At 37.9% G+C, this 24513-nt stretch overlaps 2 protein-coding genes and 1 pseudogene across 2 annotated transcripts; 1 reads left to right on the forward strand and 2 right to left on the reverse strand.

Annotated features, from left to right (window-relative positions):
* Positions 1 to 2707: 2707 nt before the first annotated feature.
* On the reverse strand, positions 2708 to 4347 carry LOC121985125 (zinc-finger homeodomain protein 2-like). Its single transcript, XM_042538409.1, has one exon. It carries the CDS (start codon positions 3964 to 3966, stop codon positions 2986 to 2988), a length of 981 nt encoding a protein of 326 aa, XP_042394343.1. The 5' UTR covers positions 3967 to 4347; the 3' UTR covers positions 2708 to 2985.
* Positions 4348 to 5283: 936 nt separating this feature from the next.
* Positions 5284 to 10901, reverse strand: LOC121986855 (annotated as a pseudogene).
* A 1335-nt stretch (positions 10902 to 12236) lies between these two features.
* LOC121985126 (probable glycosyltransferase At5g03795) lies at positions 12237 to 14485 on the forward strand. The gene is made up of 4 exons (XM_042538410.1): positions 12237 to 12641; positions 12722 to 12852; positions 13109 to 13457; positions 13537 to 14485. The coding sequence occupies exons 1-4, from the start codon at positions 12294 to 12296 to the stop codon at positions 14227 to 14229; spliced, it is 1521 nt and encodes a 506-aa protein (XP_042394344.1). The 5' UTR covers positions 12237 to 12293; the 3' UTR covers positions 14230 to 14485.
* The last annotated feature ends 10028 nt before the right edge of the window (positions 14486 to 24513 follow it).

The raw sequence follows: 24513 nt of genomic DNA on the forward strand, positions 1-24513 counted from the left end.
GGCTCAATTGAGCTAAAGTCAATCAAGTTAGGTAAGCGGGAAAGTGATACTCCCAAGTGGTTAAATTCGACATTTTTAGTTTAATGAGTTTGACAAAAGAAAATTCCAAGTTATGTTTGTTTTTTAATGTGTTTCAATGTATACATATGAAGCATTTGACTAAGGGACAAAAAGTTCTAGAATGTCTTTCACACTTAAAATTAAATAAAACCTTGTAGAAAGGTACTATTGACTAAAGAAAATTCTCCATTTTTTCAAAGAAAGAGAGAGGTACATAATTAACATGTTTCGTTGATTTATGTTGTAAGTTTGTTGGTTGTCAACACAATAATGTTGAAATAGGCTAAATACTAAATCATATTATGGATCCATAATTATGTCAACTATATATATTGTTGGTTGGTAAGATCAAACATGTAATCTAAATGACAATAGAGCATGTGTCGGTGCATATTGATTTGATTTTGTGGATCCTAATATATAATATATATATATAGTACTCTATTATTAAAGAGTAATAGCAAACATGATGAGGACACAACATTATTTTTGTTTTATAATTGTGATCTTACATGATTAGTATTCACAAGGCCTTCAAACCTATGGCGATTATTATATGAAGCTAGTTTAGCTTATCAAATTGTAATTGTGATAACATTTATTGCTTTTAGACTCTAATCAACTAACTGTTGTCTATTAAACTTGTTTAGCTTATCAAATTGTAATTGTGATCAACATTTATTGCTTTTAGACTCTACCCAACCAGTGTGAAGCGTTAGACTTGACCCTCCTTCTTCTTCTTCTTCTTCTTCTTCTTCTTCTTATTATTATTATTATTATTATTATTATTATTATTATTATTTAAGTATCTGAACTTTGCCTTATTAATTTCGAGATAGACTATCTTTTATCTAGTTCGTCTACCCAAGTACAACTTATGCACACTCAAACGTTAACCTCCAAAAAATTTATCTCTAATGGGATTCAAACTCTATAGTGTTTTATCACTAGCGAGTGTGATTTGACATTAATTATTGTGTTGTGAAGTCATTTGATGCAGTGATGATGAGGGACTCCACTCCACTGTCACGGCGGAGATCAAAATCAAAACGGTCAATGGGTCGACGGTATTATCGATCGAGCGAAGTATACTCCGACCGGGGATTAAGTACTGACCCACCATCTTCGACACAGGAAGTAATCAAACTGACGCTCAAGGGACGCGTAGAAGTCGAGCCGAGCGGCTCTTCCGCTCGATCAAGCATCATCCTCAACATCAGCCGAGCACGCAGACAGTGAGTTTCCGACCGAACGAAGGAGCCCGCTCGGCCCGGCGACAAATCACAAGGACGGTGGATTCCGGTTGAGCGGCTACCCCGCTCGACCGGCTACATACTACACGGGGCAGTGGACTTCTAGCCGAGCGGCCTTCTCACTCGACCCGATAGCAGATAGTACATGGATATTGGAGTTCCGGCCGATCGAGCGGCTATTTTGCTCGGCCAAGCAACAGACACAGCAGGATATCTTTTGACATCCTTTTAGGAGCTACTGTCACTGCCAAACGACATAGTCAGACAAAAGATCGTATGACGAAACTTCCACTATCACTTCAGAGATATGCTCGGTCCGTTAAAGTACTATGTCAGGGGCACTTACTAATACGTCTTTTTAGAAAAAACTTTGAGACGGGCGCTCATCTTGAGAAGCGTGCACGTACACTTCCAGAGCTCTATATAAAGAGGGTCCAAGTATCGACGGAGGTATGTTTTACATGCGATTTTTACTGTTGCGCTACAATTCTTACTTCTTGCTTCGCCGGAGACTACTTGAGCGTCGGAGGGTCATCGCCGAGGACCCCCTCTCTGGCTCGGTACTGACGCTGCTTGTGTTACAGGCGAGAGCGAAATCTACAGGAACACCACATCCCCAGCATTCTCCTCATCGACTTTCGAATAGAATTATTGTTGATTTCTCATCTCATGACCAAGAATTGACAAATAGAAAAGACTATCATTGTCAGGTCTCTCGTTGAACTTGTTGGATATTGATATGTGACATTAGTTCGAAGTTGAGATGATTCATTGGGATAGTAAAAACGTCTTCTTAGTTATATAAGTGAATGTGGATATGCCGCACGAGTTGTTATATCGTTGTAATTGATACTCGATATGTTGTGCTATCAGGCAACTCGATCGAACCCTATTCGGTTTGTGCAAAATCTGTCACTCCCCAAATAGCTAAATCAAGCCCATTTAGTTCGTGCAAAGTTAGGCACTCCGAGCTCAGCCACCTCAGTTAAACTCAAAGTTCAGTCGATCGAAACCCACCCGGTGGCTGGCTCTTCTAATCAAACACATTGTATTCTCAGCAGTAACCATGACTCAGAATGATATAGATTTAGTGGATATCTATCTAATAACTGCTAAAGTAGGCTATAGATTGGATCAAGCTGCCCCTCCCCCCATTTAAGAAGGTGTGTCCTTATCTGCTTCCCCTTCACAAGGGCAATGCCAATATTTAACAAGACAAGAACACAAATGAATAATTATTGCACCATTAAATTCAATTCCAAGCATTCTTTAGCTGTGGCAAGTTCGGTGTTTGATTGCTGTTAAGTGTAACAGGATGCAGGAAGAAGAGAAGAGAAAGCTCCCCGAAAAATTCCCCTCGCAACCACAACAGTGAAAAAAGAAGGCCACGATGGTGACAAAACTTGCTTTGCTTTTTTTGTGATCCCATCCCGATGCCATCGGAATCTGGAAAGGGGAGGGAGGTTAGGGCACGTGAAGCTCTCTAATGCAACAGTAATGGAGTAAGAATGGCCGTTCTACTGAGGAAATTAGAACTGATTAGTGCAGAAATTGAAGTAGCTCAAATCTATAAGAGGCAGCGATTTGAGCAGCACAATTAGTTTGTTGTAGTCCATCTTCATCTTCTTCGTGAAATCATGAGATATATAAATATGTATGTAAATTTTTTGAGCTACTGGTGTTGTTCTTGAGGTGAAGGAGGTTGCTGCTGGTGCTGATGCTGCTGCTGTTTTTTGATGGAGTGTTTGTTGTTGTGCATCCAGACTTTGAGGACGTGGCGCTTGATGCCGGCGTCGGAGCAGAACTGCTCGACCAGCGACTCGTCCTGCCGCTGGAAGCGCCACCCGATCCGGTCCGCGAAGGCCAGCATCTTCTCCTTCTGCTCGGCGGTGAACTTGGTGCGGAACCGCTTCCTCATGGCCTTCGCATCCATCCCGGGGCCGCCGCCGACGACGACCCTCTCCTCGCTGGACGACTCCGTCGTCGCGCTCGCCATCCACCCTGACGACGACACCGGCACCGCTCGCGACGTCGGCGAGCTCGCGGGGAACACCCCGCCGAGCGCCCTCTGCAGCCGCAGCGGAGGCGGGGGCAGCAACAGCGGCGGCGGGGCTTGGCGTAGATGATACGGATGGACGTCGGCGCCGTCGCCGTCCTTGCGGTGGAAGCTCCGGTGGCAGCCGCAGGCGGCGCACTTGAGGGCGTCAGGGGTGGAAGGGCCGCCATTGGGCATGAACTCCCCGCACCCATCGACGACGTGGCCGCCGACAGAGGCCGCGTGGTTCCGCAAGCACTCCTTGTACTTCCCGGCCACCTCCTCCTCCTCGCCGAACATCTCGCCGCCTTCCGACACTTTATAACCTGGCAAACCGGCACCAGGCGCCGGCTGATCTGTCTCTCTTACCTTCGGTCTGCCAAAGAAAGAACTGATGTCCTCCGTAACCACCGGAGAACTACCATTTCTCAATCCACCGTCACCTCCACCTCCTCCTCCTTTCGGTGACAAGATAGCGGACGGAGGAGCAAGGGCCGGTGGCTTTGAGAAAGCCGAGCCTCTAATGGGAGGAGGGTTGTAAACCAAGGAAGAAGAAGAAGAAGCAGCAGCAGCAGCCAGAGGAAGGCGCAAGTCGCCATCTTGATTCCTGAACTCCATGGAACTCACTCAACTCAACTCACCTGCAGCCTTGTCGATGGAGGAAGAGGAAGAGGAAGCTGCACAGGACGGCGATCGAAAATTCTGCAGCTAAGAAGGGGTCTTTGCCTGCCTTCCATTTAGCAGCAGCCAAAAGGAGAGAAGGAGAGCTCCCTAATCAAAGACGGAGTCAGCTTCTTTCTCGGTTCCCCACCAGCCATCCGAGGGTTGGGAAGGGAGAAAACCCATGAGGGCGGAATAAAAGCTTATCTCACTGTAGATGAGATTGAGAAGCAGCCCTGCTCAGAGGTCGCCATCCACAATAATTCCTCACTCGACGGTGTCGTTTTTTGGGAGGAGGAGTAGTGCATGTGTGTGGTGGGTGAAGCCTCAGCCGTAAGATAATAAAAAACAGAAGGAGGGAGAAGGAAGAAGAATAGGGGGAAAAAAAAAAGGTCAGATTTTTAGCTTATCTTTTGGGACCGAATTAGGGTAAGGACCCTTCTGTATATCTTAGCAGTGTCGTCTTTAACGCACGATGGAGGTCTTTAACCTAAAAAATAATAATATTTTATTTCTCACATATTGTTAGCTCTATTAGTAGTTAATAAATGAACACACTTTTCGTCACCCCCACCCTTGAAAAAGAGATCTAAAGCATAAACCTCAACTATCTAATAAAAAATAAGTTTGAAAATTATTCGCCATCTAGATACATCATTATTAGTACTATCAATTTATCAGTACCGATAAAAATACATACAATTTGATATACAGATGGTACAAATTAAAAACCTCACCTTTTTTTTAATTGTGAAAAGGATTCTTTTTAAATTGTCAATATGATTTTTAATTTATCATCAAAATAAAATTTTATCCCTTCCTTTTTGCATTTTTAAAATTATTATTTTATTATTTTATTAAGAATATAAATTTTTTACTAACTAATTTTGATGAAGCTGATAGAATTAAATTATTTTTTTCACACTAAAAATAATTTTAAAATTTATTAATAATTTTTAATTATTTTTTATATAAATAAATATATAATGCCATAATTTTCTTTAATCTTATATTTTAGAATTGATAACACCATAAATTTATGAATGATAATTTTTACCGATATCAAATTAGTGGAGAAATTTATTATAATAACATAAGGATAAATTAGATGATAAATTAGATGGTAATTGATCTTTTATATAATTTAGATATGGATTCATATTCGATGATAAATTCCATCTTTTATTATTTTTACCCAATAAAAAATTATATACGAAAAAAGTGATATTTACTTGAATTAAATAATAATAATTGTTGAAATTAAATCACCTCAGAACTTCTGTACAAAAGATCGTTGCTGCCTCCTGCAGTGTAGACTGTGTAGTACTGGGGATCGCTGCAGGCTAATAAAGTCACACCGCACCTCCTGCTTTGACCACAGGGGTTTGGCTTGCACCGGCGCAAAAGCAAAGGAGGGGGATGGATATAAAGCCGGGTGGGGGCCTCTGGGCTTGCTGGTTCAGTCACCACGCCCCACGCCAAGGCCATGCCCAGGGCCAGGCCTCGGTGGGGTGTCAGAATTCCAGCACTAGAAAGGGTGATGGCTTCAGTCTCCACATCTACGGTCAACCTAACTTTGTCTCGTCATGTCATATCATGTTTTTACTGTAACATGCATGCTATTCATTTACTAGCACCCGACAATCTCACTCATTCCTGCACTAGAGAGAGCTCACAATTGATTGTATGCATCAGCGGGATCTCTGTCTCCGTTAAATTAGAGCACATGATTCGAAGAACTAATTGCTTCACTTTGAGTGTTATCCAAGAGGATCTTTCTTTTTGTACCACTGCTGCTTCTACTTGGCTCGGTATGCTTTTCCTTTTGATCTGGACTGGATTGTTAGGCAAGGAATCTCTTTCTCGAGAGGGCGCATGCTATGTCTTGATTACAACATTCCACTCGTCTCTTAGATGCTAAATTCCTGTTGCTTTACCACCTATTCAGTTTCAGGCACCATCCATATCGGATCATCAGCTGAAAGATATTGAATACAGGAAAATTAACATAGTCTCAAGCCAACTCTCTTTGTTAACTTAACTGCTACTCCAGTTCAGTTGATAAAATGGACATCATATTCACGTGCATGAAAGAGTATATATATTTAGCATCAACCTTTATTAAGCTGTATAGTCTATGAATTAACTTACAAACTTACTTAGCACTTGATTATGGTATAAAAATGTTGAACTAAATCGATCATAATCATGGACTAAGAACAAGAAGAGAACAGTAAAATTCCCAAATAGAATCAACTGCACGGGTAGAGAGGCATATGGTGTAAGAAGCGATAAGGTAGTGGGAAACCATGTGACGGTGTGCATGGAATCCAATGTATCAAAACTTAAAAAGTCAAGAATGGCGTGACGACCACATCTCGGTTGGTGGGGGAAAAAGAGCCACCATAAATCCTTCATCAACAATTATCACAGAAAAACGAAAAAGAAATATGCACATTTTCAATTACATGTATGTTAGTTTTTGTTGTGGACAGACTTAATCGGCAGTGTTAGGCCAATCTAATCGGACAAATTGAGGGAGCCAATCAGGATGGGCAGATTGGGTGGACCACAGGATGATAAAGGCAGGGAGTTATGGAAGAGCTATGGGCAAAAATCTACTGAGGTAGGTTATGAATAGTCGTGAACGATGGTCAGTCTGTGCAGTAAAGCAAGGTGTACAGCTTCTAGCGGGGCGCCATGCCTTACAAAATAAGCAAGATATCAAAAAGAAAATGGCATAACAATTCCATTTACACAAGGAGATTTTACCATGAACAATCATTGCCAACTCAAAAACCAAGAAAACCAATAAATCATACCTTCGTATATTGACAAACTTCAAATTTCACCTTGCGTAGTGGTCCTCATTTGCAATAGTCATCTTCAGATACAGATAAACAGTTCACATGCAGATCCTTTGTAACCCATAGTCCATGTTTAAGGATGCGTACATAGAAAGCTAAAATCCTAATCCGGCACAGGTCCACCATATCTGCAAACATTGACAAGATTTCTTGAAAAATTCACTCATTTGTTACAGGAGATGTCCGTTAAAGTAAGTCACATTCTAGGCGGAAAAATCCACCAAAAGACAATCATGTACTTATTAACCCAGATCCAATCATCAATTATGTGACACAGCAAACTCATTCTGTACTTTGTGCAACAAGGATGACGACCAAGACAATAATCACAAGAAGGCATCTCAAGCACCATTCGACATCTGGTCATCAAAGCCTGTCTAATCAGAAGGCAACATTCAATTGAAAAACACTCAAAAATAACAGTCAGTAGATATTTGCTTGCTCCAATCCAAAATTATGTATACCGAGTTCTCCTTTCCCATATCTTAATAGTTGCACAGTATAAATGCCTAGCAGTTGCATAGTTGGTCACAGTATACGTAGACCCAAACCAAATTGCTTACAAGTGATTATTAGTATTCACTTGGATAGTTAAACAGCACATAGTTTGCAATGATATGGATCCTCAGCTATCGGGGTTGAACTATAATATCATATACTCAAACAAACATATGACAAGTCTTGGCTATCTTCATAAAACATGCATAACATTGGTGCCTGAGGCAACACGATAGTTGCACTTAACGTCCCTTCGACGTTGGCACAAAAGACAGGAGCCGACATCTCAGTAGCAATAATGGCTCTTCAGCAATGATGATAACTCATTAACTTACTAAGCTCGACCACTAAACTCAACCATTGGACCTGATAATACAACCATTTCGATCCAAAATTATTAAACTCAAACTAACACTAATTTGCTCCCCTAAATCTATAAAGAATTTCCTTATTCCACAACACTGAGATTAAAACTAAATCATGGTGCCACAACAATGGACACTTTGAAGCATCATTACCACCGAAAGAAGTTTATTCATCAAGGAATTCATAGCTTGAAACAGAAACAGCACATGTCTCTCTTATGCCCCAACAAGTCAGTCTAGCTTAGATGGTAGATCATCTAGAGTCAGCGAGACAAAAAAAAACAAACTGCTAGCTTTTTGATTACTTGTCAATTCTTCCCTTGGAAGACGAATGCATGCAAGCACCATGGATTTGATCATTTTAGTGCAAAAATGTTACCCAGATGGAATTTTTTTGCCTAATGTCAATATGTCAAAACATCTCAACTAAATGCATGCTATGTGACAAAGAGCCAAACGGTTTCCCAACTCAAGTCTTGTGCATTTCATTAGAAAGTTCTGAGAAATATTCAGCAAAAAAGATAGCAAAGGTCATCAAACTAACTACTATAACTAAAATTACTAGTTGAATGGACAACAGTTAGATGAAACTTCTCAAATGATCAACATCTTGGATCTTGGCAAATGATCAGCATCCAAACAGCTGAAACAAAATACACAGTGCTATTTAATGCATCTTATAATATTCACTGAAACATTTTCGTGAGATTGAATTAGGCTCGTTTAGGAAAGAAATAACACAATGAAAGAACAACCAAACATATTAGTGAATCAAATCAACTTTGGGCTAACTGTTTCCAATTTCCACGTAATCATATAATCAGTCCATTGTCTCTTCTCCAAAACCAACGCCAAATTCCATGGTGGACCATGAAAAGATAGAATCTTAACCTTCAAATTTCCTATTCCAGAAGGGTTTGCAGAAGCTAAATTCAAACCTTTACTAACTTGTTTTTGTGATTTCACTCTTGTGATTGCTCGAACTCTTTTCTTGACTGTAATCTTACTTCAAGATTTGGCAATTTAACAACCTCACTTTGCTTTTTGGATTTGTGGATCCAAAATAATTGACACGTGAAATTTAGTCAGAGTACCACCGACTTTACATGCAACAGAACCTGGTACCATTAATTAGCAGACATTTTACCTCATAAGCTAGTTAAATTGAAGAGTGATAGCAGGGTGGGTTGGATTAGGTTAATGTTGCATGGTAATGCAGATAACCATTTGATGACTGCAAAACATCTCTACAAGTGATCGAGTTATTGGCTAGAATTGATAGTACTGTGTCAAATTCAGTCAAGAGGTGTTACTGCAATAACATAATTAGCGTCAGGCAGCTGGTGTCGTTTACATTGGCTAGAATACCTTAGAAAAGAAACAAAATAATATTTGTCTGTAAATAAAACTCGAAGTGGATCCAAGAAATAAAAAGCTGACTCCTGGCAACTCTAGTGAAACATCAGCATTTGTAGATATAGCCTTATTAATGACACAATATGTCATAGACACAGTTCATCTACTACTAGAGTCATTATGAAATTTGGCATCTTAACCTTGTGTATTTTTACATTATTTTTTATTTATGAAAATTTTATTTTATGTAAAAGTTGGACATAGATAATGGAATCATCAAATAATAAATATTTTCAAATAGTTAAATAGTGGTATTGTTAGAAATAATATATATATTTTTCTCTCTCAACTAAGATCCACACAACATACAAAATAATTTTGAAACTTCTATCCATTTTACCTATTCATTCTTTATCCCATTAAAAATATCTTCATCATGACATCCCTGTTGATACACTTCCAACCAGACAAATCAAACAACCAAATATACTGAAAGCACCAAGAAAGTACAAAATTCATAAAAATTAGCAATGCAAAATGATGATAAGTTCTAATCACTAAGATTCAGTTGTCTGTGGTCTAGGTTAAAAATATAGAACAGCCTGACACTTCTTAATTCCTATTTTCTGATCTATGGCCAGATTAGCATAATAACGTGGAAGGTAGATGAAAATGAATGATAACGAGCAATTGTCTCAGATGACCAATAATGTTTTATCACCATTTTCCACCCACGCTGAAGTGTTGATACTAAGCGCAGACTCTAAAGAAACATAGACATGGAAGGCTATAAGAAATCCAATAGAAAAGTGGCGGAAGTTGATGAGTCAATGAGCAAACACAACATAGGCAGAATGTAAATTACCATATAAGAAACTTGAGAATTTCGGTACAGACAGCAGCTCAATCACTGAACGTAAGAAAGGATAAACGGCCCATTCTAATAAGCTACATTTAGAGGAGCAGGGAATCAAAAGTGTTAGCAGGTAGCGTACGTTCTCATCCAAGATTGCGAAACATCTGAACTGGATCAATTAGCTTCTGATGCTGCATCGTTCCTCCTCAATTGCCGTATCAAGTGTTCCACATGAAGCCAGAGTGGGTGAGCCCTTCACCTCCCCAAGGCGCCACATGTACCAAGACCCTACAGAGCGATACGGTCTCCAGTAGTGCTCACAAATCTGGTCCGTCTGCGAAAGCTGCGGTACCTCCGCGAGACTATAAAGCATCTGCACCCCATGTGGACATCAAGGTCTCCTACGGGAAGGACATCAGACCGGTGGAGTGAGAAGATCATGAACATGTGAACTGACCAGGTGCAAATGCCCTTGTCGTCCATGGATACGATGACGGCATCGGAAAGGATCCCGCTATGGAACTTTCGGGCGAGGTTGTGGAGGTAGGAGGGTTTGCGGGAGGAGACACCGATCTAGCGGAGTTGATGTTGGGTGAGAGAGAGGACCGCCTCAGGGACAACGCTTTCCTCACCGCCACAGAGGGAGAGAAAGCTAGAACAGACGCGGGATCCGGCCTTGAAGCCGAAGGTGAGTTTCTGGTAGAGGATGCGCAGGCACCGGAGGGTAGGAGGCTCCTGCGCATCCATGATGGGCGACGCGCATAGGTGGAGGAGGGCTACGGCGATTTCTCCGTCGGCGGAGAGAGGGCGCCAGATGAAGCGGACGGCGAGGCGCTCTGCGAAGGAGGATGTCTTCTTGGACGCTTCGTCGGATGAAACATTCGGGCTTTTTGGAGGCAGGATCTCCGAACATTTTTTGTGATGTGGTCCAGGTATTTGTGTTCGGATCATGATCCCTATCCGGTATTAAATGATTGTGATCTTTTCTTGAGTTTATTATTTCCATCATGTTACAATTTTTGTTTGGAACGGATAAGAAGGGATCACAATAATTTACGATCGGATCGCGATCATAATCCGACCGTAAATATGAATGACACATCTCTTGGACCACAAAAAAATGATCGAGGAGATCTGTACTCGCTTTTTGGGGGTCGATTAAAAAATTAGGATAATTTTTAAATGCACGCTAAATTTTTATTATATTAAAATAATTCTTAAAATTCCTTCTCCTCTGAATTTGTTTTTTTTGAAAAAATCCCTCCTTAAAATTAATTTCACACGAATAATTTAATATTTTCATTAGTTGTATTTAAAAATATTTGATTTTTGCAACCATTGTAATAAATATATTTTTTTTAAAACAAAAATTACGTCCATCATTTATAAAATGGTTGGAATTCTCATTTTCAATTATAATTAAATGAACATCACATTTAACATAATAACATTAATCACTCGGCTTTTTGATTTTATAATGATAACCTGATTACATTATATCTAAAATGAGTAAACCAAATTAAAAGGATTTTACCACATCCATTATATTTGAAATGAGTATTAATCATATAAAAATTAATAACTAGCTAGAAGTTGGTTGTTAAGTGTGATTAATTTATATTAATTTTATTTATTTGAGAGTGATAATCTAATTATTTCATTAAACAAATAAATTAAAGAGTTTTAACACTCTCGCTATATTTAAATGAACATTATTTTATTATAATTGGTTGTGTAGAAATTAACCGGCAATTATGCAACATATAGAAGTTGATAGTCAATTGTTACAATACATAGAAGCTGATTACTAGTTGCTATAACAACACTAGATCAAGAATATTTTAAAATAAAATTATAGATAAGGCACCCATTTGATTTTTTTAAGGGTATTCATTTTATGTTTCCTTAATTTGAGATCCTCTTTTAATTTTTACTATTTTCTTCTAATTTTATTAACAATGAATAAAAATAATATTTATTTTTAGTCTGTGCTTCGAATTTATAGGAGAATTATATATAAAAAAATAGTTTATCTCTAAAATTAATAGGATTAAATTTGAACACATTATTAATAAAAAAAATACCAAAATCGCCTCCAGCAATTCGACAACCGACGAGGAGACACGAAACACTATCTGGGACAGACAACACAGAATCGACCAATCCATTTTCTTTGCGCCCGGGTCGCTCCGCTAATTCCCAGTTGCCTGTCTTGTAGGTGACAGCGGAGTAGCACTCTTGTCCGCACTAACGTCCGCACTAACGAAAGGGGCAACCTTTAATTGGTTGCCTTCCGCCTCCGCTTCTCTCTCCATTTCCTCTTCTCCGTCCATCCTCCTCACCATGAGGCCCTCGTCCATGGCGGCGGCCGCGGATTCAAGGTCACTCGCCGCCAGACGCCACCGCCATGGCCGAGCGATTGCTTTCTGCAGCCGCCGCCGTGTCGCCACCTTCGCCCTCCTCGCAGCCTCTGCCACCGCCCTCCTCGCCGTCTTCTCCTCCTCTGAGCCTCTTCTCCCACCGCCTCCTTCCGTTCTCGTCCGCCTCCAACAAATCCAACCTACAACTCATTCCTCCACTCCTCCTCCTGGGCCGCCATCCCCAACACCTCCAAGCCCTTTGGATTCGGCTTCCGCAGGGTTGATCCCTAACCGTGCCGATGCAAAGCACCGACCTTTGCGCGGCCATGAGGTAGAACATAAATTGAGAAATCTGGTTTATCTTTCGATCCCAATGAAGATTGGGTCGGCATTGTTATTGAGTTCGTGTAGGTGGCTTATTGGAGAATGGCGCCGGAGGAGGCACTCAGGCGTGTCAGGAAGGAATTAGACGACGCCCCTGCAGTTTCCGATGATCCAGAACTGTATTCCCTTCTGTTCCGCAACGTATCGATCTTCAAGAGGTCAGAGACGATGAAATTACCCAATTCTGTGTTCTTTCCCAACATGAATTGATGCCCTAATTATTTAGGGCACGGACTTTTGTTTTCTTCTCTGTGAAGCCTTCGAATTCACAATGTTTTAGATGACTTGAATTTCATTGCTTCCAGAAATCATGAACTAAAGAATGCAAATCAAAGTTTATCTAATCAATAGTTCTATCTATAAAACCTTAGAAAAAGAAGGCTTGTGCATCTGAAAAATAGCTATAATTTTCAGGAGCTATGAACTGATGGAGAGAATACTTAAAGTTTATATCTATGAAGATGGTCGAAGACCCATTTTCCACACACCAGAACTTCAAGGTATTTATGCTTCTGAAGGATGGTTTATGAAATTGTTGGAGGAGAACAGGGGATTTGTGACTAAGGATCCAAGCAAAGCTCATTTGTTCTATCTACCATACAGTATAAGGAAGCTAAAGCTTGCCCTTTATGTGCCTAACTCACACAACATGAGGCCCTTATCGTTGTTTCTAAGAGACTATGTGAACGACATTGCCGCAAAGTATCCCTTTTGGAATCGAACTAGAGGAAGGGATCATTTTTTGGTTGCTTGCCATGACTGGGTAAATCTACATAACTGTTCAGGCATCTTACAGTTCAGTATATATACAAGTTCCTGTAATAACAAGTAAGATCCTACAGGGACCTTACACGACGATTCTACATGAAGAACTTTGTAAGAACACCATCAAAGCCCTGTGCAATGCTGATGCTTCGGAAGGTATATTTATTCGCGGAAAAGATGTGTCACTCCCCGAAACCACTATCAAAGTGCCAAAGAGGCCTCTTAAGTACGTCGGTGACGGGAGGCCCATTTCTCAGCGTTCTATTCTTGCCTTCTACGCTGGTAATATGCACGGAAGGGTCAGGCCAATCCTCAACAAGCACTGGGGGAATGACAAAGATGAAGACATGAAAATCTATAGACGACTCCCGAATAGAGTCTCAAGGACAATGTCCTATGTCGAGCATATGAGAGCCAGCAAGTTCTGCATCTGTCCCATGGGTTTTGAAGTCAACAGCCCAAGGATTGTAGAGGCCATACATGCTGAGTGTGTTCCAGTGATCATAGCCGACAATTTTGTTCTCCCTTTTGAGGAAGTGTTGGATTGGAGTTCGTTTTCTGTAGTAGTCGCCGAGAAGGATATACCAAACTTGAAGAACATATTGTTAGGGATATCTCAGAGAAAATACATCAGAATGCACAATTGTGTGAGGAGGCTGAAGAAGCACTTCCTGTGGCATGCCAAGCCACTCAAGTATGACATCTTTCACATGATTCTACATTCGATATGGTTCAGTAGGTTGAACCAGATACAACAATATCAGGAATAGTGGAACTCTAGTTCTGAATTTCGACGAGTAGCTCGCGAGTCTGACGGAAGAAGATATGGAATTTGCAAAACTTATGGTAGTAAATCTTCTTCTTCTCTTCTTTTCTACCTTGTGAGATTTTGCTCCAATATGAGAGTGTAAGCTGAGGCACTAAATAGGTAAACACAGTAAATTTATATTTTTGTTTTGGAATTTAAAGGATATGGATATTGTCCTAAGATATGATGTTCTAATGTAATTGATGTTTTATACAAAAAGAGATTATATAAAAACAACTAGTGGTGTCGAAATGAGCATACTTCTATCATTATACTTACGTGAGACATGTGACTTATTCTTGTTCTATCATTTGGACCCATTTAGTGAGACACTAATTCTGATGCCTTAATCTTTTAAGGCATTATTTTGCAATTATTCTCTTGTTAGCATATTACCTATATAAAACATTACTATAATATTCTTATATACACCCTATAAGAATTCTGACTTTTAACGATGCATAGCACGGTCAACGTCGCAAAATATGAACTTTTGGCGATGCTTGGAATATTTCACGTCACTAAAAGATAAAACATTAGGAGGGAATTTTCCCACATTTATTTTGTATCATTTAGCGATGCGTTAAACAATACGAGTCGTCAAATGAAGATCTTTGGCGACACACATTTCACTCCATGTCGTTAAAAGGTAACGCAAATTTTCCCTGGATCATTTTGCGACATAACATAGAAAATACGTCGCCAAATGTAACACTATGACGACGCATTCTGCACTTAACGTCACTAATAGTAGTGAAAATTTTTCCTACCTCAAATTGTGGTCATTTGACGACGTAGATACATTAAGCGTCGCTAAAATAAAATTTGAGATTAAAAATTTTCAAATTTTTTTATAAATTATAAATTAAAATAAATATCATTTGAAAACACATTAGAAAGGAATTTATTAAATAATTAATCTTTTAACTTATTTTAATAAATTAACTGCTCCTATGAACAAAATTATAAATCAAAATAATATCATTTAAAAACAAATAAAAAGAAATTTATTAAATAATTCTCATTTTATTAATACATAAAACCCAAATCAACACAACTAACAACTGTAGAGAGACCTAACTCATGCAATGGATGAAGTTTTACTTACCTTCCAAACTGAGCCCACCCATGTGAGTCGTACCCCCACCACCTTACACAACCCGATCTCCTGACTAGGCTTGGTATGACCTATTTCTAGCCATGCTAGCTCATATTAGCCCGATTGACACTACTAAAGTATCTTAGAATATTTAGATTATTTGAATATTAATAAATCTGTAATTGAGACGCATTTAAAGTTGTGAAATTTTTAAAAGACACATCTAATTTTTATGTGGTGTTTGGTTCTCTCTTAGAAATCAGAATGAGAATGAGTATTATAATATTATGGAATAGGAATAGGTATGAGCTTGAGTATCATTCTTAAAAAAAATATTTGGTTAGTTGAATATTTTTAATCGGAATAAACCTAAATTTTCTTTTTTAAACTTAGAGAAAATAAGAGATAAAAATTGGATAGAAAAGAAAATTAAATGTGAGAGAAACATATAATGAGAGAGAATGATGAGAGAGATAGTATGATGAGAAAAAATGAAGATAGTAAAAATGCGATGAGAGAAAATGATGAAAGAGAGCGTATAGGAGAGATTGAGAAGAGAAAAAGTATGATGAGAGAGAAAGTGTACTGTGATGGGAAAAAATAAAAAGAGAGAAATTGTGATGAAAGAAAATGGGAGATTGAAGAAAAGAAAGTATGATGAGAAAATGTGATGGGAAAAAATGAAGAGAGGGAAAGTGTGATGAGAGAAAATGAGGAGAGAGAGTGTGTAATGGAAGAGAATGAAGAGAGAGAAAGTGTGATGAGAGAAATGCGGAGAGAGAGTATGGTAAGAGAGATTGAGGAGAGGGAAAGTATGATGAGAGGGAAAGTATGATAAAAAAGGAGAGAATGAATAGAAAGAAAATGATGAAAAAGTGTCTGTGACGAGAGAGAATACAGAAAAAGAAATAGTAGATAATATGTGATAAGGAGAGAGAAAGTATGATGAGAGAGAATAAAGAGAGAGATTGAAATGAAAGAAAAATTGATCAAATATACTAAGGGTATTTTCGCCTAAAACTTAATTCTAATTCCTATTCCATCAAAATCCAAGGGAGAGAGTAGATTTCATCCATATTAATTTTTGGATTTCATTCTCAAATCTTGATTTCATTCTCGTCAACCAAACATAAAGTTTGAGAATGAATCTATTCACTTATTCCCAAACCTCTAAACCAAACGTCACCTTAGATTTCTTAAATAGTGTAATATTTGTTTTCCATATATACCCCTCTTGCCATTGTGCTGGATTTCAAAGAACGATGACATTATAGTGTTGGTTTTCAAAAATAAGATCCCAATAGTGTTGATTTTAAACTTATGTAATTGATTTTGGAAAATCAACATCAACAATGATGTTGTTTTTTTAAATGTAACACCATTGTAATAACGGAAAGAGGGAAATAGGAAATAAGTGCGTTGAAATCTGAAAATTAGATACGTCATTTAAAATTTTCATAACTTTTAAGTAAGTCGTCTAGAATATTTAGCTTATTTGAGAAAGGCACGGGGCTTAAACAATATTAATAAATTGGCTGATTAAAAATTTGTGGGAAAAATGGAATAAAAAGTTTGCTATCTTTTTACTATCCAAAAATGGCAACCCACGGAATCCGTACCCTCCTCACTTTCGCTGTAGTTGATTGACAGTCGAGCTTCCTCAAATTCATCACGGCCCTCAAATGAGACAATCATCTTCCATTCTCTCTTTTCATTTTTGTCCTGTTGCTGTCTGAGCCAGCTCATCACAATCTAGTGCTGCTGTTCATCGCCTAAATCCAGCCAGGTCATTCCCAAATTAGTCCTGCAAACTAACTTTCCCATGCACCTCCTCCTCTCGAGTATCTCTTGCTTTATATCCACCTCTTTAATTCCCGATTCCCTTCAATCTTTCTTCCATCTCTAGATCCTCTTCATCGGATCTTACTTCCTCTGGATTCGAGATCGTTTTTTCACTCGGATTTCTGTTTTTTTTTTCTTGTCTTTTTCTTTCGTCTGGATACGCAGAAAATTTTCCTAGCTAGCAGGCGGCTGGCTGCGATTTCCGTGATCATGAGTTCGGAGCCGCGGGAAGGCTCCGGCTCCAACAGCGTAATGTGGGGCGGCGGAGGCTGCCGCTGCGGTCAGGGCCCGCGGCCTTCGTCCCCCGCCGCTGGCGACACGGCCGCCTCGAACGAGCCCGCCGTCGACGGCCAGGACCGCCACAAGGGCGTCATGCTGCGGCTCTACGACGACCGCTGGGACGACGCGCAGGTCTACGACGCCCACGGCCGCGATTGCATCTGGCCCAACGCCTTCTTGTCGAAGAGCGCCGCGGCGGCGGCCACCTACGAAAACAGGGTTGCCCTCGCGCCGGCGACCAAGCTGGCGCCCGGCGGCCTCAGGGACGACGTGGTGGCGGTGGAGATGTTCACCAAGGAGCTAACGCCCAGCGATGTCGGCAAGTTAAACAGGTAGCTAGAGATTAATCCATGCAATCTTAGCTACGAAAAGGGTAATTGATCTATTTTACGCGGTCTTATCTTATGATTATATCGTATCGACTCAGGTTGGTGATCCCTAAGAAGTATGCTACGCAACACTTCTCTCACGTTGAGGGCTCAGCACAAGACGAACTGCTGATGAAGTTTGTGGACAAGGAGGGGCACTGGTGGGCATTTCGGTACTGCTACTGGAAGAGCAGCCAAAGCTACGTGTTTACTAAGGGGTGGAATCGGTTTGTGAAGGAAAAGCGGCTGTGTGCCAAGGACACAGTGGCTTTCTACCAGTGCAACGAGAGGAATGGGCTCCGACAGCCATACTGCTTGATAGACATAATCAAGCATGTCGAGAACAAGGAGAGCAAAGACGACGACCGGAAATGTAGAGAAGATCATCAGGACTCTAGTTGGAGCACGAGTGAGGGAGTAGAAATAGGGTTAGGGCTCAACTTTAAGAGGAGGGTGAGGCATCAAGGAGAGGAGGGTGAATTGAAGAGGAAAATGAAGGCCAAGTATGAGGATGGAGAGGTGGTGTTGTCGATGATGTCGCCCAAGATGGAGAACAAGAAGAGGTTGAAGCTCTTTGGTGAATGGATTAAGATAGAGTGACAAAATATGTACAAAGGTAGATATGTCTGTACATATTAATTAACTTGTATGCATGTATGTACAATTGAATTCTTTATTTTTTTATATATAAAAATATATGGAAGAAGTGAATATTCAATCAAGGGTTTTTTAGATTTCAATTTAACACTGCTAGCCAGTGGAGCTTTGAATAAAGAGCTTGAGATGGGATCAATGCCTAGCTTGCCTTCATCATGTTATCAGTAGTCCTTAGTTAATCGTCTAGTAGATTAGTGCAATTTAGTAAACACCTTCTTCTTCATGGTGTTGATTTGCTAGCTACATTAATTGTCACTATTAGTTATCACCTTCCATTCGAAATGTTACTAACAACATTATCACCATTCACCATTTTAGTACTTTATATATACTATTGGTTTGATGAGTTGCAAACAAGTTGACTCTCTATGATAGTTAATTATGGGGTTAATATTATAGCTAGACTAATTATTTTGAAACAATTTGAAATTTAAAATTTTAAAAGTTAATAAATTTGTATTTGAAACTATATATTCAATTTACTTTTGTGCATGAAACCCCTCGAGTACCGACTCGGCTACACCCGTGAGGGCAAGCATATCTAAATCAAGGTTTAGTCCATGATGTATGAGCACACCTAAAGACTTGGTTTGGGCCCATATTCTCTTGATTAATTGTGGATCTTGATAGAAAGCCCATGTACAATTTCATTAGACCCTTCATAAAATAGTTGGCCAAGAATTTAGTAAATAACATTTTTGTAAGGTTGAATTTGATTTAGAGTACTTGGTCAACACATTGTGACTTTAATTGCGGTCATCATCATTTGCACAAACCTAGCTTTCTTAAGCCTAATATAATCATATTGTTGGGATTAACTATTATTATGGTCGATTATCATCAAGCAATTATAGCATCATGAACTATTTATTATTAACAAGTATTAATCATATCACAATAGTCTATTAATTATCACACCAAATCTCTATATACATTATTTTAAAAATGGGAAAAAAAACATTTTTTTTTCTTCTCATTATGATAGGGAAATCTATTCTTAATTAGTTCTTTCGGTGCTTGGTTGGACGACGGTCTCTTTTCTTGTGAGAAAAACTAAATTAATATTTCTTTATGCTTGTCAAATTTCTTGTGTAGATGCAGTTGTTGTTGCAGATAGGGCTGAAGCTTTCTTTTGGCAAAGATCATGCTTTTAATAATTGTGTTATGATGCGTTTGGTTGGTAGAACAGTTATTGTTTTTTATTATTATTAATTTCATTCTTTTTTTATCAATATGTTCTTCAGATTTTTTTTACCTTTTTGGCTATCATGAATGTCTCATTCCTTCTTTTTGACCATTGTTGTGGTTCTAGTGGATCTATTGCTTTCTAGAGCATTTGAAGATTGAGTGTTAATGGAATTGTTGGTCTTGATCCCACTATATTGGGTTGGTCGGTGAGCTAGTTGTATGGTAAGCAACTTGGTCCCGGGAGATGGTTGCTATGGCGTTTTGAATCGATCATAACTAGTAGTTAATTAGTTGATATGGCTTTTAGGATTTAGTGAATATGCTCTGTTGAGTCATCACTTTGAGATATTGATAATTCTTTCAAGGGGATAATAGGTGAATACGTTCGTCTTCAGCACCCCCGTCAACTCGTCCTAGGGTCAACACGGAGGAAGTAAATCATGGACGGTTATTAAATTTTAGAATAGTGACTAACATTTTCTCTTTTAAGTAGGTATAGCAAGGTGGATGCAAGGTTGAACCTTTTCTCTTTTAAGACGATATTATTTTGTTTAGATGATTGAGTTAGCTTAACAAGGTGCATTGAATTTTATATTCTTTTCCCTTATATATTTAATTCTAATTTCCTACCTAAATTTGATTAAAAATCCTCGTGTGACTCAAATTAATATCAATGCATTCAAGTCTACAAGAATATTTTTAGACATTTAATTATTCATTCAATCAATAAAAATACATCATTCTATTTTCACAAAATTGCTAGTGCACATCTCTATAATTTTTAGCCCTTTTTAAACATTAGTACTTTATTCCAAAATTATTGGAGAATCCACTAAAGCAATCTAATTATGCATATAATATAGATATATTTTACATTTTTTTTAACTATCAAATTGTTATTCCACCACTCATGGATTAATTATAAACAGCAAATCTTTGTCAACATTTAATTTTGTATTATTTTTATTTTTCGTACCTCATATAATTTTTATGCTCTAATCTTTCGTTATCTACTTTGACTTCTTTCACATATGCCCCATAATATATATTACCCATAATATATTATTCAAATATGTTGTCCACAATATATTATCCAAACATCAAAATTTAAGATCGATTCCGCTTGTACTTAGTCAAATCAGTCAACTTTGATCCGGAGATTGCACTAATAATCTTCCAATAATAATAATAATAATAATAATAATAATAATTAGAACCAAAACAATTTAGTTATTTTCACAATTATATGACATTGTCCACTTTGAGTTTTATTTTTTGATTTTACCAAAAGACCTTATATCAATGGAGATATCACTATAAGAAAACTGATATTTAGCGACGAAATATTTCGTCGCTAACATATTAATGTTCGTCGTTAACCAATATTTACGATGATAACTTTTCGTCGCTAGGATCGTCGTTATAAGCTTGTCGTAAACAATTATTAGCGACGATTATTTATGTTTCGTCACCAATAAATTAACGACATGATTAAATCGTCGCGAAAGAATTTTAATCGACGCTAATCTTTTCACGACGAATGAAAATTACTCGCCGCTAAGAAATTTGTTTGCGACGAATCCAAATATTTCGTCGCAAACAAGTTAGCTACGAATTCCCTTAGTTCGTCGCTAATGTCATCGTAATGCGTCGCTAACACATTTCATTTCGTCGCAAACGCCTGCATATGGTTTAAGTTGCTAGCGACGAATTTGAACCTTTTTGGCGCTAACAAGTTAGCAACGATTTATCTAATTTCGTTGCTAACAATCTGATTCGTCGCTAAACCCATTTCATTTCGCCGCAAACGTTTACGATAAGGTTCGATATGTTCGAATTGTTAACGACGATTTTGAATAATATTTCATCGCTAATAATAATTTTAGCGACAAATTTCAAAAAATTCGTCGCTAACCTTCATTTTTTTTAAAAAAAATATTTTTTAAAAATTATACACATTTACAAACTCATACAATCATCACAACTCTAACAACAATATTCACAATAATCGTAACTCTAACAACAATATTCACAAACTTATACAAATACTAAATCTAACAACAAATTCACAAATAAACTCACAAACAACTCATACTTCATCAAAGTATAAGTTCACAAATCTAGTAACATTTACAAACAAGAGATGCAAGTACTCAACATCAATGTCTAACATTAAGTAACACAACAAATTAAGTACACAAGTAACAATCCAAATAAAGTACAAACAAGTAACAAGTTCACATCCAGAAATCCACAACATCATAGTCTACAAGAAATAAACTTCGCAACATCATGTTCATATCCAAAAATCCACAACATCAAAGTCTAAGAATGAGGACGAGAAGGTGGAACCGAAGATGAATCATGGATCAAGGAATCTAATGCTTGCCAATCGGTTAAGAATTTGTTTAAACATATCTTGTCTTGATTTCATTGATGCTAACTCATCTTGGGTGCTTGCTAATTGAACCTTGGTGTTTGCTAACTCCTCTTGAGTTGATTCAAGTTTTTCCATGATTCACTATCTGCTGGATGCCTTAATACACCATCTATTTCAACATGTTTTTCTTTATGTCATCTCATATCTTTTATTGTATGTTTCGCAATAAACAACCGCTTAAATCTGGGCTTCAAAGAAAAATATCGAAGAATTTTCTGAGCATTCTTTTTCTTATTCATCCCATCATACTTGTATCTAGGCTGCTTGCACACCGGACATGTATCCTTATTCTATGAGCTCACTCCAAAATAATATACAATCATTCTTACATGCATGTATCTCTCATATGTCAATTCTAACTCTTTTAACATTTTCTTTGCTTCATAATGAGAGTTTGAAATCACATTCGGTTTGGGAAATGCCTCTTGTAATAACTGAAATAACATATCAAAAGATTTATTGCTCCAGCCATTTAACACCTTCACATGCATTAACTTAACTAAAAAACTGAATACAGAAAACTTAGTACAAGTGTGATACAACTCTTTTTGTGCTTCTTCAAACATTGAGCTATAACTTCCTCTAATATCTTCCGGATTCATGTTTTCATGAATATCATCTAATTGAGACTCAATGGTATTGATATTTTCTGCATTTCTTAAATCAGTAAACATGTCTTGAAAATCATCTTCTTCAAAATCACAATCAAGTCCCTCTTCATTAACAATATTTATATTAACAGATGATATAGAAGCTTCACCATGAAAATTCCAGACTTTGTATAATTTATCAAATCCCCACCTATAGATGTCCTCGAACATAATCCAACTCATATTTAAATAAATTACCACAACTTCGACATGGACAACGAATATTAGATAAATTTAAATTTATCATATAATTCTCTACCACCTTTAAAAACTGATTTAACCCATTTATATATTCAGGGCTAATATGATTATCAAGCATTATCCAAATTTTATCCATATTTATAAAACCTGGTTAAACATATAAAAAAATCATATTATTTAATAAATAACTCTAATAAATAAGTTTGATGATAAGTTTCAATGAAATTAATAAGCAACTTACATTAAATAACTTAAATTAATTAATGACATCAAAATAACTAAAAAATTATCAACTACATAGCTTTAAGGAGAAGTTCAAGAGTAATTTGGTTAAACATAATCCATCGAGGCAAAATAAGTACATATCTCTTGTTCTTCAAAATAAATACATATCTCAACTCGAAACATGAATTTATGATAGATACTTTAGAGATTGAGACTCAGTTTACTTTGGTGGAGAGTTTTGAGGGAGAGTATGAGAGATCATGTTGAAGTTATCATTAATAACACAAACAATAAAAATGAAGAGAATTTCTGATCCTTGCACATTGCAGCATGCACCTATAGCAAAAATGGAATTTTATAAAATGCTTGATATGTACTCTTATAGCATGTTGAAGTTATTTTGATGCTTGATATGTACTCTTATGCATTTACTATAAGTACTTAAGAGATATTCATTATCTTTGATTCAAAATTTAAGAGCAAGATAATTTCGGTAAAATGAATAACAAGACAAGCACACTTCTAACAAGATCATATAAGTGCAATCAAATGGAGAGAAAAAATTGATATTTTGGCAGTACCTTTTCTCAAAGCGGGAAAGAAGCAGAGGAGGAAAACCTGAGCTGGGTTGGAGCAGAAGTCACCAGAGTCGGAGCAGGAAAGAAGGAGGATTTGTCAAACAAAGAAGATTCATGGCGGCGTCGGAGGAGAAGAAGAGATCGCGCACTCAAACCCTAAAACCTTATCGCGGTAGCGTCGGAGGAGAAGAAGAGAGCACACATGGAGAAGAAACAGCGAGCGGACGGAGAAGAAGAGAGCACGGAGGAGAAGAGAGCGCGCGGAGTAGAAGAAGAGGATCGCGATGCGGAGGAGAAGAAGAGATCATGGCGGATTTGGGGAAATGCCGATTCGTGGGGGGGAGGGAATAAGGGCAGGAATTAGCGACGAAATTACGATTTACGATTTTGCCGCTAATAATACATATTAGTGTTGAAATTATATAATTTCATCGCCAATAGAAAGGATTAGCGGTGAAATTTCTGATTCATCGCTAATCCTTATTTATTAACGAATCCACATAATTACATATTAACGACGATTAACATAATTTTAACATAATTCGTCGTTAATACTAAAATTTTAGCCGCGAGCATGCTAAATTCGTCGCAAATATAATGACCTTGCAAAAAAAAATAATTTTTTAATATTATTATTTGCGACGAAATTGTGTTCCGTCGCTAATAGTCTATTTTTGCTACAAATGACTATTTTGTCGCTAATATTTCGTCTCTATTTT

This window comes from Zingiber officinale, chromosome 5B (genome assembly GCF_018446385.1).
Source record: "Zingiber officinale cultivar Zhangliang chromosome 5B, Zo_v1.1, whole genome shotgun sequence".
Lineage (NCBI taxonomy): Eukaryota > Viridiplantae > Streptophyta > Magnoliopsida > Zingiberales > Zingiberaceae > Zingiber > Zingiber officinale.

Excerpts from the sequence above, each read along its gene's own strand:
- LOC121985125 (XM_042538409.1), bottom strand. The coding sequence starts at position 3,966 with ATGGAGTTCAGGAATCAAGATGGCGACTTGCGCCTTCCTCTGGCTGCT.
- LOC121985126 (XM_042538410.1), top strand. The coding sequence starts at position 12,294 with ATGAGGCCCTCGTCCATGGCGGCGGCCGCGGATTCAAGGTCACTCGCC. Across the intron at positions 12,642-12,721 it reads GACCTTTGCGCGGCCATGAG|GTGGCTTATTGGAGAATGGC; the intron begins GTAGAACATAAA and ends GAGTTCGTGTAG. Across the intron at positions 13,458-13,536 it reads TGGTTGCTTGCCATGACTGG|GGACCTTACACGACGATTCT; the intron begins GTAAATCTACAT and ends AAGATCCTACAG.